This window comes from Haliotis rufescens, unplaced genomic scaffold (genome assembly GCF_023055435.1).
Source record: "Haliotis rufescens isolate VD_foot unplaced genomic scaffold, xgHalRufe1.0.p SCAF_20, whole genome shotgun sequence".
Classification (NCBI taxonomy): Eukaryota; Metazoa; Mollusca; class Gastropoda; order Lepetellida; family Haliotidae; genus Haliotis; species Haliotis rufescens.
Genome location: NW_025963891.1, coordinates 13,261,484 through 13,281,311, shown reverse-complemented (window position 1 = coordinate 13,281,311; position 19,828 = coordinate 13,261,484). Strand labels below are relative to the sequence as shown.

The following is a 19,828-nucleotide window of genomic DNA, read 5'->3' as shown; positions in this document are numbered from 1 at the left end:
TTGATCACATGTATGATAAAGCTACTAGCTGATAGGACTTATATACAGAGAATATAGCCATACAACCATGGCCTACCCAGCTGTTGATCACATGTATGACAAAGCTACCAGCTGATAGGACTTATATACAGAGAATATAGCCATACAACCATGTTGATCACATGTATGATAAAGCTACTAGCTGATAGGACTTATATACAGAGAATATAGCCATACAACCATGTTGATCACATGTATGATAAAGCTACTAGCTGATAGTACTTACATACAGGGAATATAGCCATACGACCATGGCCTACCCAGCTGTTGATCATGTGTATGACAAAGCGATTATTAATGACAAACTTTGGATAATAGGAGTAAATATAATATTCATAATGTCAAATTGTTAGTAAATACCAGGGGATAAGACTCACCGTAACTGACGTCTGCTTCCTGACAGTTGACGACTGATTGGTAGGATTGTCAGATGCAGTTATCAGAAGGTTGTATGTACGAGTTGTCTCATAGTCCAGGTTTGCTGTCCGACTTACTAAGATCATACCCTAGATGGACAAAAAAATTATACTCAAATGCATTATTATAAAGCACACGTAACTAGAGGTGTTTGTGTGATCAAGGAATTAGTCCCAGGTATAAATATTCCAGAGGAACAAAACTTCATACATATAAATTGACCAAGGGAAGGAAATCCAGTCCTTATCCTAGGTATATTGTTCCCATGGAACCAATACTCCTGGCTTTTCGATTCTAGCTCCAGCCCGAAAACATTTCTTACTTCGGGACCTTGAAATTAAGGAAGACAACTTCCTAAGATCCAACAATTATCCACATTTTAGGATTGTACAAGTGAAAATGCATCCATAACTGGCCATGTTTCATTACCTCAAAGATAACCTTGACCTTTGATTACATGGCACCAACATTTCAAGTGGTTTTATAAAGATACATACAAATACATGTATACTGAACCACAAAAGACACGTCACTACATGAACAGACTTCAAGAAAGTTTCCAATTGAAATATCAATGCATTTTTTTGAGGTATCTCGTTTTTGACATTAGTTTGTATCCAAATCTGATGTTAACAGCCAGAAGTGCCATAAGTATGGATATATGGGTCGCCAAAATACAGCTTAACAAATGACCATGCTTGTGCTTTCTTGTGCCTTTTCTGATAAATGGCACCCCAATAGGTGGATCCAACATTCTTGTATCGATACTAGCGCCATGCCAAGACTTACAAAAAATAAGCGAAACTAGGCATGAGAATAACTGCATGAAGCATATAAAGTTTAATGCCTCTGAAAAATAATCAAAACCTGAACAGTGACCTTGACCTTTGACTTAACAGGCTGCAAAGTAATCTAGAATGGCTAGAATTCATTTAATTAATTTGTCAATCAGCCTGATAACAGTTGTCATATTTGATTTCTGTAATAACTTCTTAAAAAATATTTTGAATCCAAAACACACATGTAGAACTATGAGAGTCAGTCTATGAGAATGAGATAAAAACAATAGTTAAAGTTTAAGGTTGCAGATGCTCACAGTATCATAGATCTCGAAGTCTTGGGCCCCCTGCCCTGAGAGAGAGTACACGACACGTCCGAAGCTGCCACTGTCCTTGTCTGTTGCTTTCACATACCCGACACGGAACGGGTACCGAGACGACTCCGACACGGTGAAGTCATAGCTAGGCTGCAATACAGAGATGATAGAGAGGATAAGCAAGTGAACGAGCCAGCATCTCATTCTATCACTGACCACTGGTGGGTCTGTTTCCTGGGGTCTGTCTAGTGGGTCTATTTAGTGGGTCTGTTTCCTGGGGTCTGTCTAGTGGGTCTATTTAGTGGGTCTGTTTCCTGGGGTCTCCTTCCTGGGGTCTGTCTAGTGGGTCTATTTAGTGGGTCTGCTTCCTAGGGTCTGTTTCCTGGGGTCTGTCTAGTGGGTCTATTTAGTGGGTCTGCTTCCTAGGGTCTGTTTCCTGGGGTCTGTCTAGTGGGTCTATTTAGTGGGTCTGCTTCCTAGGGTCTGTTTCCTGGGGTCTGTCTAGTGGGTCTGATTCCTAGGGTCTGTTTCCTGGGGTCTGTCTAGTGGGTCTATTTCCTAGGGTCTGTTTCCTGGGGTATGTTTCCTAGGGTCTGTTGCCTAGGGTCTGTTGCCTAGGGTCTGTTGCCTAAGGTTTGTTTAGTGCATCTGTTTCCTAGGGTCTGTTTAGTGCATCTGTTTCCTCAGGTCTGTTTAGTGGGTCTGTTTCCTAGTCTCTTTGCTGGGGTCAGTTTACTATGGTATGTATACTTGGTTTGTTTACTGGGAGTGAAGGATTTGTGGTTAAAAGTCTGAGCAAGCACAGGTTGGGTACTGTTGGTGAAACACACACACAACCTACCCCAGTGGGATCAATGTGAGAGATAGGTGTGGTCGGGCAGCCTAGTGGTTAAAGCGTTCATTCGTCATGCCGAAAACCCGGGTTTGATTCCCGACATGTGTACACTGTGTGAAGCCCATTTCTGGTGTCCCCCGCTGTGATATTGCTGGAATATTGCTAAGAGTGGCGTAAAATCAAACTCACTCACTCACACTCACACTCACTCAATGTGGGAGTTCAGTACAACCAAGGGACATAACCCTGCACATTGTATGCCACTGGTCAATGGGCTTGACCCACTGTTTGCTTGAAGAAGAGTGAGTGAATGAGATTTATACTGCTTTGTCAAAGCATGAATGTACTTTTAGCCTATTGTATTTGGGGTGGTCGGGTAGCCAAGTGGTTAAAGAGTTTGTTCATCACTCCAAAGACCCGGGTTCGATTCCCGACATGGGTACAATGTGTGAAGCCCATTTCTGGTGTCCCCCACCGTGATATTGCTGGAATATTGCTAAAAGCAGCGTAAAACCATACTCACTCACTCACTCACTCACCCACTGTACACAGTCTCGTACACTTACCAGTCTGAACTGTGGACTGTGGTCGTTGTCATCTCGGACTTCCACAGTGACACTAGTGCGAGCTGTCCGGCTGTCGTTAGATATAGCTTGGATATCAATATTCAGCCGTCTATCTCCATCATCATAGTCCAGAACTCTTGTCAGGGAAACCTGGCCTGCAACATTGAACATTCAAGCATGTATTTCTCACAAACTCAATCATTCATTTCTAAATAATAAATCTTACTAAAATAAAAATCTCACTGTCATAAATACATAATTTACACTTTATTGTAAAAATAAATATATTGATGAACATGATGAAGAAGATGGCCTCACATTTACATCCACTAGGATGGCCAGTACAGCCCCTGTTACCACCAATCATTAGGGCAGGCTATCAATGTTGATCATAAAGATCGATAATTGCTAACTAAATATGTGCTCCCAGGGCCAGCACTCTATCGACAACACCACAGAGATGGTAGGGTATGCTGGGAAGGAATCATGTGACATAGTTACTGACCACTGAAGCGATCTACTTTTAAATAGCCGTTGGGATCGCTGTTATCCACTTCCACGTAATTGTGGAGGAGACAGTTTCCACAGGCAGGGTCCCGTGCAGCAACGGTGGTGATGACGTAGTTGACCTGCTTGCCCTCCGTCACGGAGAAGTAGTACCTGGCCGGGGTGAAGTAGATGGTGGAGATGTTGGTGCCCAGGATTGTCACCAGAACAGAAGCTGCAAGAAAACAAAACACTCAGACAATATTCAATCATCAAGGGAACAAGAATGTAGAGCATTTCTGATCTTTGAAAGGCATTTAGAAGTAATACACATACCGTATTTGACCTAATAAGCTCCCAGGGCGCTCTCAAATTTAGAATTAGGGGGCTCTTATTAGAATATAATTTTGGTGAGAAAAAAAAACAGAGATGAAAGATCGTAAATTTCGTGGCTTATGCTGTCAGCCTGAAATGATACAAAAGAAAAGTCTGTGCATATTATACATGACTGATATGTTTTCCAGAATTTAATTGTCCATAATTAAGGGTGTATATAACACACGAGTGCGTATTATACACAAATAAATTAGTCTTGTGTACATTAACCAATCGGAAGGGACGCTAATTGGGATTGTTCACTAGCCAATATATTAGCAAATATCGCCTAACGCTTATTAGGGCGGGGGGCATATTATGTTGAATACGGTAAGCATGATGAGGAACAGGATTATGGATATATACTCCGAAACATTGTGTTCCTCATAATAAAGAAGATGACATCCACAATTCTGTTCCTTAGATCACTTCTGAGTTTTAAAAGATGGTTGCCAGCAGCCATATTTGTTAACCAATCAAGAAGCTCTGAACAAATTATCAACTATGTTCTGGGTATTTAACCAGTATCTTCAGCCTTCTCTGGCTTTTGACTTGGTTTTTTTCTGAGTTTGTTTCCTTAAAGTTAAATTCTATTCTGGTAAGAAACACCTTATCCAGTTTCAGCTTAATTGATTTAGAAGTCAAAATGGCAAAATATTTACAAACATGTCATTACAAATGCTCACCTAGGCTCTTTGGGCCAAGGGAGCTAACAAAGAGACAAGTTATCTGCCCTTACTTGTGGCTGTTTGGGCCAAGTGAGCTAACAAAGAGACAAGTTATCTGCCCTTACTTGTGGCTGTTTGGGCCAAGTGAGCTAACAAAGAGACAAGTTATCTGCCCTTACTTGTGGCTGTTTGGGCCAAGTGAGCTAACAAAGAGACAAGTTATCTGCCCTTACTTGTGGCTGTTTGGGCCAAGTGAGCTAACAAAGAGACAAGTTATCTGCCCTTACTTGTGGCTGTTTGGGCCAAGGGAGCTAACAAAGAGACAAGTTATCTGCCCTTACTTGTGGCTGTTTGTTGTAATGTCCCCTCAGCATTGAGATCTCTGACAAGGACACTGAAGGAGACCTCAGCAGCAAGATCTCTCCGCAGTGTGGTGTTGGTGGTGATTCGTCCTGAGATCGGATCTACTACAAATGCATTCTGAAAGTAGAGATCAACAACATCAATGTTCATCTTAAATCACACTCTTCCCTGAAGGAAAATTGCCGAAGGTAAATCCCCGGAGGGTAAATGATAAAGGTAAATCCCTAAAGGTAAAATCCCTGAAGGTAAATTGCCGAAGGTATATCCCCGGATGTGAATCCTAGAAGGTAAATCCCCAGAGGTGATTCTCCTGAGGTAAATCCTCGAAGATAAATCCCTTGAGGTGATAATAACATACTCCTTTTTGATTAAACCACACTTTAAACATTTGCTGTAATCAAAACTCAAGAAAATTCTCAACATTTATAAAGATGTAAAGGGTTGGATGGCTGATTAGTCAATTCACCAAATCCTTGCATGTAAATAATTGAACCTTGAACAGTCTCAAGTGAAAGTGCTGCTTGGTCTTGCGCAGTAGTGATCGTTCTCCCTCAAAACATTTGTGGCCATGAAACACGTACCCGGAAATTAAAGGAGACCTGTGAGAGGATCATTTTTCCACCGCTGTTGCGGGCCTGAATGGTGCTGGTGGGGATGGAGAAGCGCAGCTCGCTTGTGCTGTCTTCATCTGTAGCAGTTGTGTCCAACACGCTGCTGCCGATTGGAGATGCTGAAACACAGGACAAATACATTGATAGTTGCTTCAACACAGGACAGATACATTAATAGTTGCTTCAACACAGGACAGATACATTAATAGTTGCTTCAACACAGGACAGATACATTAATAGTTGCTTCAACACAGGACAAATACATTAATAGTTGCTTCAACACAGGACAGATACATTAATAGTTGCTTCAACAAAGGACAAATACATTAATAGCTGCTTCAACACAGGACAAATACATTAATAGTTGCTGCAACCAGGGACAAAGTACATCAATAGTTGCTTCAACACCACGACAAATACATTAATAGTTGCTTCAACACAGGACAAATACATTAATAGTTGCTGCAACCAGGGACAAAGTACATCAATAGTTGCTGTCACCAGGGACAAAGTACATCAATAGTTGCTGTAACACAATACAAATACATCAATAGTTGCTGCAACCAGGGACAAAGTACATCAATAGTTGCTGCAACCAGGGACAAAGTACATCAATAGTTGCTGCAACACAGGACAAATACATTAATAGTTGCTGCAACCAGGGACAAAGTACATCAATAGTTGCTGTCACCAGGGACAAAGTACATCAATATTTGCTGTAACACAATACAAATACATCAATAGTAGCTGTAACCAGGGACAAATGCTTTAAGTAAAGGATAAAACACGCCTTCTAGGTTTTGCTGAAAATGTTTTGTTGGAAAACAAATCAAGAAATTCCACATATCCCACACTGATATTATTCTCGTCATGAAATAATGAAATACAGTAAACTACAGTTATAACGAACTCAAAGGGACTACTAATTTTAGTTTGTTATAACCGTAGTTCATTATAAGCATATATACAGCATGAATACAGCAAATAGTCGGGACTAAAAAGTTAGTTAATTATATCCGTCAGTTCGTTATAAGCGTGTTCGTTGTAACCGTAGTTTACTGTACTTCAATTTGGAGTACTTTTTATGTTCTTTTTTGTTGTAATATAAGGATAACGCTATTTTTCAGGGCATTATCATTTGCAGAAGCCCGAGGTTTTCCATTAACTGCCCGACGAAGGAGGGCAGTTGAAAAGACCGAGGGCTTCTGCATATGATAATGCCCTGAAAAATAGCGTTATCGTTATTATAGCTAAAATGGATGGAATTTGTTATCAAATAAAAAGAAACAACAACATCGGTTTTTAAAAATTTTGCAATCAACACGAATGTCACTGACCCCATTTTACAAACATGGAAACGTCACAGAACAAACCAGATGACGTCACTATAATACGTGACGTCACTTTCTCTACCTTATGACGTCACCTCACAACGGGCTTGATAATGGCCCGTAGTCAAGCATTATGAGGGCATTATCAAGTTACAGTGGCCCGCTCATTTCTGATAACGTGCGGGCGTTTTAATGATAATTCTATCCATTTTAGCTATAATGTATAATAAAGTTCCTCTTATGACCATCATAGCCTACTGCCAACCAGTCCGGCGCCCTCATGGACTCCACCTGGACCTCACACACCGCTGTCTCAAGGTAAGGGAAGTAACCATGAGGGTCATGTTAAGACCTCTAGTGACCAATTACTCCGAAATCAAACTAAATCTGCCCATCAATGTTGTAGCACTGACACGACATGTGCACACATACATGGCTCCTTAAAATACCATTGATTACCTTCTGAGATGCTGGTGACGTAGATCTGTTGCTGGAACTTGGGAGCCTTGTTGTTGGCATCTTGTACGTTGACAGTGACAATGGTGGTACCCGTCTTCGGAGGACTACCGGAGTCAATAGCAAACACCTGAACACAGAGCATCCACTCACAGAAACTGGTGCAGAACTCAACATCACAGCAGTGAACTCAAGGTCCCAATCTCATTAAAATCAGATCTAAGTTCTCACTGCCGCTAAACAAAGATCTGAGGACATTCCATTACGGGTCACGTCAGAACGACCTTTCACGAACTTTGACTGACCACTGAAATTACTAAGAAGAAGTCGACATCAGCCAATCAGAAAGCAGCTTGAAAAATATGTTGACACAGTTCTCGATTAAAAGTTTGAAAAATGAACAAACGAACATTCCGGAATGTCTAATATATAGTTGTGATTGTATACCAGTGCTTCCCGAGTACTGTGCAACGCCTCCTCCGTTCAAATGGAAGCGAGAGAAGGATGATAATTTTGACAGAAACACTCATACAAGTCGTAACTGTCATTCTGAATACACCATGTTAACGTTTTCGAGGTTGCATGATCAGAATGCATTCCGACTGTCACTTCCATGATCTGGTAAGCGACAGTTTGATTGGACGGATGAAAGGTTGTTCTGACATGACCCGTAATGTGATGTCCTCAGATCTTTGTTTAGCGATAGCGAGAACTAAGATCTGATTTTAATGAGACTGAATGAGTCCATGCAGTTAAAACTTAATAAACACCCTTGGTACAGCTGTTAGTAAGACTGGACATCAAAGAGTAATGAGAGTGTTTGTTAGTTTGTTTGATTGTATGTTTGTTTGTTTGTTTAACGCCTCTTTAGCAATATTCCAGCCATATGACAGCAGTCTGCAAATAATCAAGTCTGGACCAGACAAGCCAGTGATTGACATCATAGCCATTGCTCCATGCAATTGAGATATGATGACATGCATCAACAAAGTGAGAGTCTGACCACCCGACCCTGTTAGCTGCCTCTTATGACAAGCATGAGTTGCTGAAGATCAGCTTGAACTCAGATCTTCAATAGACATGTGAGTGAGTGAATAAGGTTCCGAGATGCACGTCACAATATATTCAAAACATGGCAAGGTAGGAGAGAATGGACTTCACACATTACAACCCTGGTAATGAACTGACCCTTTGATAAAAAGGGTTTATCCAGAGCGACATGTGTGGCTGAGGTACAAAACAAGTCTTTCAACAACAATGTGAGTGAGTGAGTGAGTTTGATTTTACGCAGCTTTTAGCAATATTCCAGCAATATCACGGCGGGGGACACCAGAAATGGGCTTCACACATTGTACCCATGTTGGGAATCGAACAAGGGTCTTCGGTGTGACGAGTGAACGCTTTAACAACTAGGCTACCCGACCGCCCTTCAACAACAATGGGAAATACAGTAGCCACATTGTTCTATCAATAGTACAGTTACCATGGCTACTGTAATGTTGGCTTGCAGTTCCTAAATAATGTGCTAAATCAGAGATCAAGAGGATTTCTAGATCACCAATTTTAGAGAAGAATGCCCTCAGTACAATCTAACTTTTGTAGTTGTTTCAAAATGTTCTTATCATTCATCTGTGTCTGACAAGTGAAAACCAAAGACTGCCAGTACTGTATCAATAATCCTTGTTTTTTTAGTTAAACCAAGCAGTTTCACTTGAATTGTTTGATAGGCATTACTTAGAAGTTGATGGATGACGAAGTAGAGACAATTTACTATTTTCACTGTTATCAAACAAACTGAGTGAGTGAGTGAGTTGGGTTTAACGCCTGTTTTAACAGTATTCCAGTTATATCACGGCGTGTCAGCTTAATGTGGAAGGAAAGACCGAAGTGATACAGGTCTCAGACGTTTACCACTTTAGTGAAACCCACGGGTAGGTTTCTGGCATGCCCAAGGGACGCAACTCTTATTCTACGATAAGATTACTCACAGTCATCCTGTAGACAGGGAACACGTTGTAGTCAAACTTGGCCTTGCTGCTGACCGTGATCAAACCACTGCTGTTGCTGATGTCAAAATGTTCCCGTCCTCCTGACTGAATCGTGTATCGGAACTCTCCATTCTTTCGGCTGTCGGCATCAGTTGCAATCACAGACACAACAGACGTACCTGTTTGATGAAACATGTTTTTGATAAAATAACATAAATTCACACAGGAGGCCATAATATTATAGTTTCTCAATCAATCACATCATATTAAAGTCCCAATGTGTCAACAGGAGAGAGATTGTCTGGTCCAGACTCTATTATAAATACAGACCGCGGTCATAATACTGGAATATTGCTGAGTGTGGCATTAAACAATAAACAAAACAAAAAACAAACAAACACAGACGAAGATAATTTCTATGTGTGATACCCTGTTTCCTTCCTTGAAGACAAACAAGAAGCTTCATGTCAATCACATCCATCTAACACCAACATTGCCTTGAACATGTTTAATTTTTAAAATAGAATAATCACATTTTTTAAAATTTGAATGAAAATGTAATTATTAATAAATAGTGGCCTAACAGTTCACAATCAATTTAAAAAACACATTTTGATGTCTCTATGTCATTAGAAAGTCATTGTAATGTATCAAACAGTATAGGCAAAGGAAGGAAAAGCTTGACTATACCAGTAATGTCTCCTTACATCAAGGGGCGGTCGGGTAGTCTAGTGGTTAAAGCGTACCCTTGTCACACCGAAGACCCGGGTTCGAATGGGTACAATGTGTGAAGCCCATTTCTGGTGTCCCCCGCCGTGATATTGCTGGAATATTGCTAAAAGCGGCGTAAAACCATACTCACTCACTCACACTATGTGGAGGTGAGTGACATGAAGTTTAAACAGACCCGTGAAGATCCGGATTCTTCAACAACCCATGCTTGCCATGAGAGGCGACTGTACTTGTCGTAAGAGGCGACTAACGGATCAGGTGGTCTGGAGCTGATTGACCACCACCCAATTCTTACCTGTAGGGGCCATTTCTGTGATGTTGGCAAAATATGATCCGCTCCTGAAGGTGGGTGAGTTGTTATTCTCATCCTGGAAGATGACAAGTACAATTATTGTAATTACTTAATAATGATTATAATTAAACACAGATAAATATTTAAATACCTCCCAAAATAATTAAATGAGTTTAGGTTTAAGAAAATAAAAGAATTTCTCAGGCAATGACTTTTGAAAACATAGTGCGGGCAGGTTGGTGGTGTTTACTAGTATGTAACCAAATAAATGATTGTCTACCATAAACCTGGGAAAGGGCCTCCCTACATAAACAAACTCCTATTGCCGCCATGACCATAACACGAGATGTGCAGTAAAGCAGTGCTCATGTAAAGGGAAGTAACTGTGTGGTTTATTGGATCTCGTTAATTTTAAGTAATAGGATTTTTTCATTTTTTTTCAAAATGGAATAAAAACAAAACGGGCGGCAGACTTTATGAAGATGTGGGCAGTGCCTGAGAACCAAGACTATTATTTTTTTAACCTTACAAATATAAACAGAAAGACTGACATTAATGTATGTGACCCACACATACTTGCAGTGCTACAGACTGAACTAATCCTGCAGGCATAGCAAGTAAATACAAACACATGCTGACTAGTATCGAAACTTAAATGTCATTTCTCGTCACGATATGGCTGAAATATTGTCGATGTGACGTAAAGCTTTAACTCACTCACTAAATGGCATTTCTGTGAAAATGCATACTTGTCTTGAAAATGAAATGTTTGTGATTAAACCATTTCTTATAGGAGTGGAAAGTTCTAAATACCAAAAGGCATCATTCATACCAATGATTGTTCATATCAAGATTCATGCACCTGTTCTGAATCTGTATCAAATCAATTATTTCGACTTCTCAATGAGAACAGAAGGGAGACAGATGTTACCTGTACATCCACCCTGACGGTCATGTTGACATAAGGGAGACAGACGTTACCTGTACATCCACCCTGACGGTCATGTTGACATAAGGAGACAGACGTTACCTGTACATCCACCCTGACGGTCATGTTGACATAAGGGAGACAGACGTTACCTGTACATCCACCCTGACGGTCATGTTGACATAAGGGAGACAGACGTTACCTGTACATCCACCCTGACGGTCATGTTGACATACTGTGGGGGGCTGCCATTGTCCGAAGCCTGGATCACCACTTCAAAGCTGCAGAAAACGAAGCCACACCTCAACATCCACACTCAGGTAACTTTTATTTTGCAAATGTCAACCTGCAATGTCCTCTTCACCTCCATGTCCTGGATGGGACTCAACCCAAACAAGTACGAGATTCTGTACTTTACTAAGAAAGCTTTATCCCAAATATAACATTTGTTACATAATATTACCTTGCAATTTCACTTCAACCACAAGTAGAAATAAAATATTAAAAAATAATCAGGTCATTTCTGACACTGGAACACCGATGTATACTTACATACATAAACAAACTGCTTTTTTAAAAATCTTTCATGATTGCTACCATAGTATATCAATGAAGATTTCTTGGAAACCTTTAAGAAGAACTGAGATAGATATTTCTTGGCCAACAAGTTGCATATCAACACAGTCATCACATATGTGAAAAGGGGGCACAGGTGGCCCAGTCGTCTAAAGCGCTGCAATTCGCTGTGCACAGTTGCGTCCCTTGGGCACACCAGAAACCTATGATTGTGGGTTCGAATCCCAGTTCGCCCCGATTATGTTTCTAGGTTTGTCAGCACCATACCCGTGCTCGTGGGTTTTACTGAAATGGTAAACGTCTGAGACCTGCATCACTTCAGGCTTTCCTCCCACATTAAGCTGACACGCCATGATATAACTGGAATACTGTTAAAAGCCTGGTAAACCCAACTCACTCACACGCCATATGTGAAGACATTCAACCCAGATCAAGTCCAGATCAAGTCCAGATCAAGTCCAGATCAAGTCCAGATCAAGTGCACTCACCGTCCATTGCTGGGAGTTTCATCATAGTCGATATAGCTGACAAGTGTGAGCTCGCCTGAACCCTGGTTCACGCGGAATGCGTTGTTACGGGTGTTTCCTGCTACGATCCTGTATGTGATGTTACCAAAAGGGTTTTCATTGTCACGAGCCTGGAAACAAAGAAACACTTATAACATGTAGAACTTCTCGTGGCCTCTTCGACCCGTGAAGACTGGGGGTAGAATAGGTCTTCAGCAACCCATGCTTGCCGTAAAAGGCAACTAACAGGATCAGGTGGTCAGGCTCGCTGACTTGGTTGATGCATGTCATCATATCCCAATTGCGTGGATCGATGCTCATGATATCAATCACTGAATAGTCTGGACCAGAATTCATTATTTGCAGACCACCGTCATATAGCTGGAATATTGCTGAGTGCGGTGTTAAACAACAAACAAATGAACAAACGACAATGCCTCTTCAACACTTTCAGTCTGACTTCTTGAAAACATTATCATGTGAAGAAGTACAGTAACTACGGTTACAAAGGGACCACTAATTTGTTATAACCATAGTTCATTATAAGCATATATACAGCATATATGCAGCAAATGTCTGAAGCCAAAAACCAGTTTGTTGTATCCGTTAGTTTGTTATAAGCATGTTCGTTATAAATGTAGTTTACTGTATTTTGTTTACATTTTGTATCTTAGCATAAAAAGAAATATGTTAATTCCTACTTGTTCTACAAGAATGCTGCCTCGATTTCTTTCCATGCAGAAGAACTGGTTGGCAGGTACAAACTAGGGCTGGGATAAGTCCAAATTTACTACCATGGGACCCACCCCCCTATTACCCGACCCTACCCTGGGACCGACCCCCCTATTACCCGATCCTACCCAGGTATCAAACCCCTATTACCCGACCCTACCCGGGTACCCACTGTAGCTCTCAGAAAGAAATACGAACATTTGTCACTTACAGTGTCACCATAGAGTTCAAGATAATTTTTGCCATTAAACAATATATCACATGACTAACCACGGGTCCGAGTAGTCCTGTGGGTACCCGGGTACTCAGCACCCACCCGGCCCGAGTACCCGAGTTACCCGTCCCAGCCCTAGTACAAACAATATTTATTTACTTTTCAAACATGAACGTTTTGATGAATATTCTTGACTACTAAATTCCAATGTCACATAAAATTTCGGGTTCTGAAATCGTGGGTCAGTCAGACTTTTGAAACCAAACCTAACAGCACATTTACCTGCACCACTACAGCTGGTCGGAGTTCGAGGGATGTTTCCTGTGCATATGTCTGATAAAGAGCTCTCTCTGGGACTGGACGCTCATCGTTAATGTTTGTGATTCTGATCGTGAGGGTTCTTGAGGTCTCGCGGGGAGGGCTGCCTTCATCCTGGGCATTGACTAGAATCTGATACACCTTCTGCGTCTCATAGTCCAGTGGCTTGCTCAGCTTCAGGTACCCCGAGTATCCATCGATTGTAAATCTGTAATAGGAGGTAACAACAAAGTAATGACTTTGAGTTATTCAGGGGAGCTGTAATAAACTGGTGAGTCTCTCAGTGATGCTAGAAGTTCAAGTATCATAGGAAGCTATCATTAATACTTTACAGCGGGTGGCCCTGTCATCTAAGGCGCGGCTTTTCGCTGTGCAGAGTTGCGTCCCTTGGGCATGCCAGAAATGACACAATAATAATTTGAGCATGCCCCTAAGTGGCGTGGAAATACGCGCAATATAAATAGCCTATTATTATGATAAATTAAGTCACTCTTACTGGTCATTTCCAGTTCCTCGTAGGCTGTACGTGACATTTCCATTCTGGCCTTCATCTTTGTCAACAGCCTGAAAGATACAAATTAATTTTCAGTTCTGATTGATAAAACTCTTGATACCTGCTCATCCATGACAGCTGTGTGTCAACATGAACATGAGGCTTAAAAAAATAAAAGAACTTGTTCTCAGGGAATGACTTTTGAAAATATAGTGCGGGCAGGCAGTGTGTTTTTTTTCCTTTTTGCTTGTCCAAAATAGTATGTTACTAAATAAATCATAAACAAACATACAAACCCCTCTTGCCGCCATGACCATAACACAAGATGCACAGTAAAGCATCAGCATGTAAAGGGAACTAAATTTGTGTTGTATTGGTTCTCATTGTTTTGAAGTATTGTTGATTTTTAAAATGGAAATAAAAATGAAACATGCGGCACACTTTATGATGAAGTGGCCGGAGCCTGAGAAGCAAGACTATTATTTTTTTAGACAAATTTAAATTGCTTTGTAAAACATAACTGCTGACATGAAGTAAGTTTTTTGTACAAGGTGAGCTGAGGTGAAATTGGGTTTTAACGTCGCGTCCCAAGATAATTGCACTTATATAGCAACGTGCATGCACATGTGTGTGTGGCTGCTTGTACGAGTCCGGACTGATGCCGATTTATAGTGCTAGCACATTGAGATACCATGCCGCAGTTTAACATGAATATCCCACTCAGACACAGTATACTGACTCCGAGCCGACCAGTCCTTGTTTTAGCCCTTTAATGTCGAGCGCCAGACAGGGTAACAACAAGTACCATCTTTTAACGTCTTTTGGTATGACACACTGGACCGAACCCCGGACCTTCCTCTCTCCGGGCGGACGCTCTACCACTAGACCACAGAGGCGTTTTTTGTACAAGGGAACTATCCTGCCCGAGATTCCTGTACATTACCTCTATGGTGGCGATGGAGGTCTCCACTGGTGCATTCTCAGGTAGTGTGAATTCATACTGCGGTGCAGTAAACTGAGGGGAGTTATCATTCAGGTCCTGCAGGAATATGTTGACCGTTGCTGTGCTGGTTCTCGGATTGACATTCGACTCGCGAGCTTCAAGCTGTTTGAAACAGAACAAATTCAACAGGATAGGACATATTCCTGTGATATCATGCAATTTAAAAAGCTAAGACATCATACATAACGAATGGTAAGACTTGATACCTACAGGGGATGTACACAGGGTGTGCTGTGACACTAGCACAGCCAGGGTTACCTACAGGGGATGGACACAGGGTGTGATGTGACACTAGCACAGCCAGGACTACCTACAGGGGATGGACACAGGGTGTGATGTGACACTAGCACAGCCAGGACTACCTACAGGAGATGTACACAGGGTGTGATGTGACACTAGCACAGCCAGGGTTACCTACAGGGGATGGACACAGGGTGTGATGTGACACTAGCACAGCCAGGACTACCTACAGGGGATGGACACAGGGTGTGATGTGACACTAGCACAGCCAGGACTACCTACAGGGGATGGACACAGGGTGTGATGTGACACTAGCACAGCCAGGACTACCTACAGGGGATGTACACAGGGTGTGATGTAACACTAGCACAGCCAGGACTACCTACAGGAGATGTACACAGGGTGTGATGTGACACTAGCACAGCCAGGGTTACCTACAGGGGATGGACACAGGGTGTGATGTGACACTAGCACAGCCAGGACTACCTACAGGAGATGGACACAGGGTGTGATGTGACACTAGCACAGCCAGGACTACCTACAGGAGATGTACACAGGGTGTGATGTGACACTAGCACAGCCAGGACTACCTACAGGGGATGGACACAGGGTGTGATGTGACACTAGCACAGCCAGGACTACCTACAGGGGATGGACACAGGGTGTGATGTGACACAAGCACAGCCAGGGTTACCTACAGGGGATGGACACAGGGTGTGATGTGACACTAGCACAGCCAGGACTACCTACAGGGGATGGACACAGGGTGTGATGTGGCACTAGCACAGCCAGGACTACCTACAGGGGATGGACACAGGGTGTGATGTGACACTAGCACAGCCAGGACTACCTACAGGGGATGGACACAGGGTGTGATGTGACACTAGCACAGCCAGGGTTACCTACAGGAGATGTACACAGGGTGTGATGTGACACTAGCACAGCCAGGGTTACCTACAGGAGATGTACACAGGGTGTGATGTGACACTAGCACAGCCAGGACTACCTACAGGGGATGGACACAGGGTGTGATGTGGCACTAGCACAGCCAGGACTACCTACAGGGGATGGACACAGGGTGTGATGTAACACTAGCACAGCCAGGACTACCTACAGGGGATGGACACAGGGTGTGATGTGACACTAGCACAGCCAGGGTTACCTACAGGAGATGTACACAGGGTGTGATGTGACACTAGCACAGCCAGGGTTACCTACAGGAGATGTACACAGGGTGTGATGTGACACTAGCACAGCCAGGGTTACCTACAGGGGATGTACACAGGGTGTGATGTGACACTAGCACAGCCAGGACTACCTACAGGGGATGTACACAGGGTGTGATGTGACACTAGCACAGCCAGGGTTACCTACAGGAGATGTACACAGGGTGTGATGTGGCACTAGCACAGCCAGGACTACCTACAGGGGATGGACACAGGGTGTGATGTGACACTAGCACAGCCAGGACTACCTACAGGAGATGTACACAGGGTGTGATGTGACACTAGCACAGCCAGGGTTACCTACAGGGGATGGACACAGGGTGTGATGTGACACTAGCACAGCCAGGACTACCTACAGGGGATGTACACAGGGTGTGATGTGACACTAGCACAGCCAGGACTACCTACAGGGGATGTACACAGGATGTGATGTGACACTAGCACAGCCAGGGTTACCTACAGGGGATGTACACAGGGTGTGATGTGGCACTAGCACAGCCAGGGTTACCTACAGGGGATGGACACAGGGTGTGATGTGACACTAGCACAGCCAGGACTACCTACAGGAGATGGACACAGGGTGTGATGTGACACTAGCACAGCCAGGGTTACCTACAGAGGATGTACACAGGGTGTGATGTGACACTAGCACAGCCAGGACTACCTACAGGGGATGGACACAGGGTGTGATGTGACACTAGCACAGCCAGGACTACCTACAGGGGATGTACACAGGGTGTGATGTGACACTAGCACAGCCAGGACTACCTACAGGAGATGTACACAGGGTGTGATGTGACACTAGCACAGCCAGGGTTACCTACAGGGGATGTACACAGGGTGTGATGTGACACTAGCACAGCCAGGACTACCTACAGGAGATGTACACAGGGTGTGATGTGACACTAGCACAGCCAGGGTTACCTACAGGGGATGTACACAGGGTGTGATGTGACACTAGCACAGCCAGGACTACCTACAGGGGATGGACACAGGGTGTGATGTGACACTAGCACAGCCAGGACTACCTACAGGGGATGTACACAGGGTGTGATGTGACACTAGCACAGCCAGGACTACCTACAGGAGATGTACACAGGGTGTGATGTGACACTAGCACAGCCAGGGTTACCTACAGGGGATGTACACAGGGTGTGATGTGACACTAGCACAGCCAGGACTACCTACAGGGGATGGACACAGGGTGTGATGTGACACTAGCACAGCCAGGACTACCTACAGGGGATGTACACAGGGTGTGATGTGGCACTAGCACAGCCAGGACTACCTACAGGGGATGTACACAGGGTGTGATGTGACACTAGCACAGCCAGGACTACCTACAGGGGATGTACACAGGGTGTGATGTGACACTAGCACAGCCAGGACTACCTACAGGGGATGTACACATCATACATCAACTCACTGTCATTATTACAAAGCTAAAAACTAAAACCTTTAGTTAAATCATGAATGGCAGTTCAGTGTGGAATGTCCAACATGACAATGATTGTAGACATTTACCGCCTTTGTGAAACATATTCGTGGTACGGTTCAAGGTTCATTTCATGGAAAGACTCTGACTTTTTTAATCCAATATCAGCAAATCCTAAAAGGGACACAAATCAAAGCAAATTGCAGCAACTCGGATAACCCATGGTCCCTGAATAGAGATTATTAAGAACATTCAATCTTTAGAGAAGCAGCAGAATTTCTGCCAATGGCACTCACCACCACTCTCTGGGTTCTCAGGCTTGGTTTGTCATAATCTAGCAGGGTGGCGTTGATGACAAGCAAGTTGACAGCCACATTTCCCGACACTTCATCTTCTGGGAAGATCTTAAATGTGTTCTGTGACTGATCAACTATTACCACTGTGTACATGGCATTGCTGGGCTGAAAGGAATAAAACACACCGATAATAAGTTATTCAGGTCGGTTACTCGGGTTGGGTGGGTACTGAGTAGGACCCGGGTACCCACATGACTACCCGGACCTGTGGTTTGTCATGTGATATATTGTTTAATGGCAAAAATGATCTAGAACTCTTTGGTGACACTATAAGTGACACATGTTCGCATTTCTTTCTGACTATGCACCCATTCCTTCTGACTTAATATGTTTGAATAAACATAAAACTATCTAAAATACATTTGCTCGGACTATGATAGGACTATGATCAAATGTTTCCCAATTATACATTTTGTCTACAGCGGGTACCCGGGTAGGGTTGAGTAATAGGAGGGTGTGTACCCAGGTAGTATATTTGGACTCGTCCCAGCCCTAATATCCATAATATTACAAGCTGATTGCCCCTATGAGGATTAGAAATGATCTTCGGCAACACATGCATGTCATAAACGGAAACAAATAGGAATGGGTGGCCAGACTTGCATGCATGTCACCGTATCCCAATTGCTTAAGAATTGGTGCTCATGATGTCAATCACTGGATTGTCTAGTCCAGACTCGATTATTTACAGACCACCATCATACAGTCGGAATATTGCTGAGTGCAGCATTATACAACAAACAAACAAGCTGATTGTCTTTCTTTCTAAGACAGTATTTCAATGTTTGTTTGTTTGTTGTTTAATGCCACACTTAACAATATTCCACCTATATGACACGGTCAGTAAATAATCGAGTCTGGACCAGATACTCCCATGGCTGACATCATGAGCAGCAAGTCAGCAAGCTTGACCATCAGACCCTGTTAGTTGCCTCTTACGCCAAGCATGGGTTGCTGAAGACCAATTCCATACCCGGATCTTCACGTGTCAAGTATTCGAATGTTGACATTAACTCACATCATCCCTGTCTATGACCTGTATGTTGAGGTCTGGGATCTGGAAGTTGCTCTGGGCGTTGCTGTCTATCTCCGCTAGAGAGACGTTGTACGTGGTTTGAGAGAAGGAGGGGATGTTGTCATTCTCATCCAAGATGTCCACTTGAACAAACGAGTCCCGCCTAGCATTTGTTTCTGTGCCATTGTCCAGTTCCACAGCCTGAAGGAAACACACAAATATAAGTGCAGACTGGAGTGAGTGAGTTGTGTTTAACACCGCTTTTAACAGTATTCCAGTTATATCATGGTGTGTCAGCTTTATGTGGGAGGAAAGCCAGAAGTGATGCAGGTCTCAGACGTTTACCATTTGGGTGAAACCCATGAGCACGGGTATGGTGCTGACAAACCTAGAAACATAACCGTGGCGAACCGGGATTCGAACCCACAATTATAGGTTTCTGGCGTGCCCAAGGGATGCAGCTCTTCATAGCGAATTGCAGCGCCTTAGACCACTGGGCCCCCGTGCCCCCAGTGCTGACTGGAAGGATAA

General features: G+C 43.1%; 1 protein-coding gene across 1 annotated transcript in view; it reads right to left on the bottom strand.

Moving 5' to 3' along the window:
* LOC124131952 (cadherin-23-like) overlaps positions 1–19,828 on the bottom strand; it is a 50,024-nt gene that overhangs the window by 12,994 nt on the left and 17,202 nt on the right. Inside the window, exons 13-28 of the mRNA XM_048400859.1 lie at positions 19,301–19,498; positions 18,223–18,387; positions 14,966–15,127; positions 14,026–14,093; positions 13,494–13,737; positions 12,248–12,396; positions 11,386–11,464; positions 10,259–10,331; positions 9,232–9,410; positions 7,247–7,373; positions 5,427–5,575; positions 4,824–4,962; positions 3,459–3,674; positions 2,954–3,108; positions 1,553–1,702; positions 417–545 (exon numbers count right to left, since the gene is read on the bottom strand). Of these exons, the coding sequence (XP_048256816.1) occupies positions 417–545; positions 1,553–1,702; positions 2,954–3,108; positions 3,459–3,674; positions 4,824–4,962; positions 5,427–5,575; positions 7,247–7,373; positions 9,232–9,410; positions 10,259–10,331; positions 11,386–11,464; positions 12,248–12,396; positions 13,494–13,737; positions 14,026–14,093; positions 14,966–15,127; positions 18,223–18,387; positions 19,301–19,498 (2,382 nt within the window). The remainder of the gene's footprint in view (positions 1–416; positions 546–1,552; positions 1,703–2,953; positions 3,109–3,458; positions 3,675–4,823; positions 4,963–5,426; positions 5,576–7,246; positions 7,374–9,231; positions 9,411–10,258; positions 10,332–11,385; positions 11,465–12,247; positions 12,397–13,493; positions 13,738–14,025; positions 14,094–14,965; positions 15,128–18,222; positions 18,388–19,300; positions 19,499–19,828) is intronic.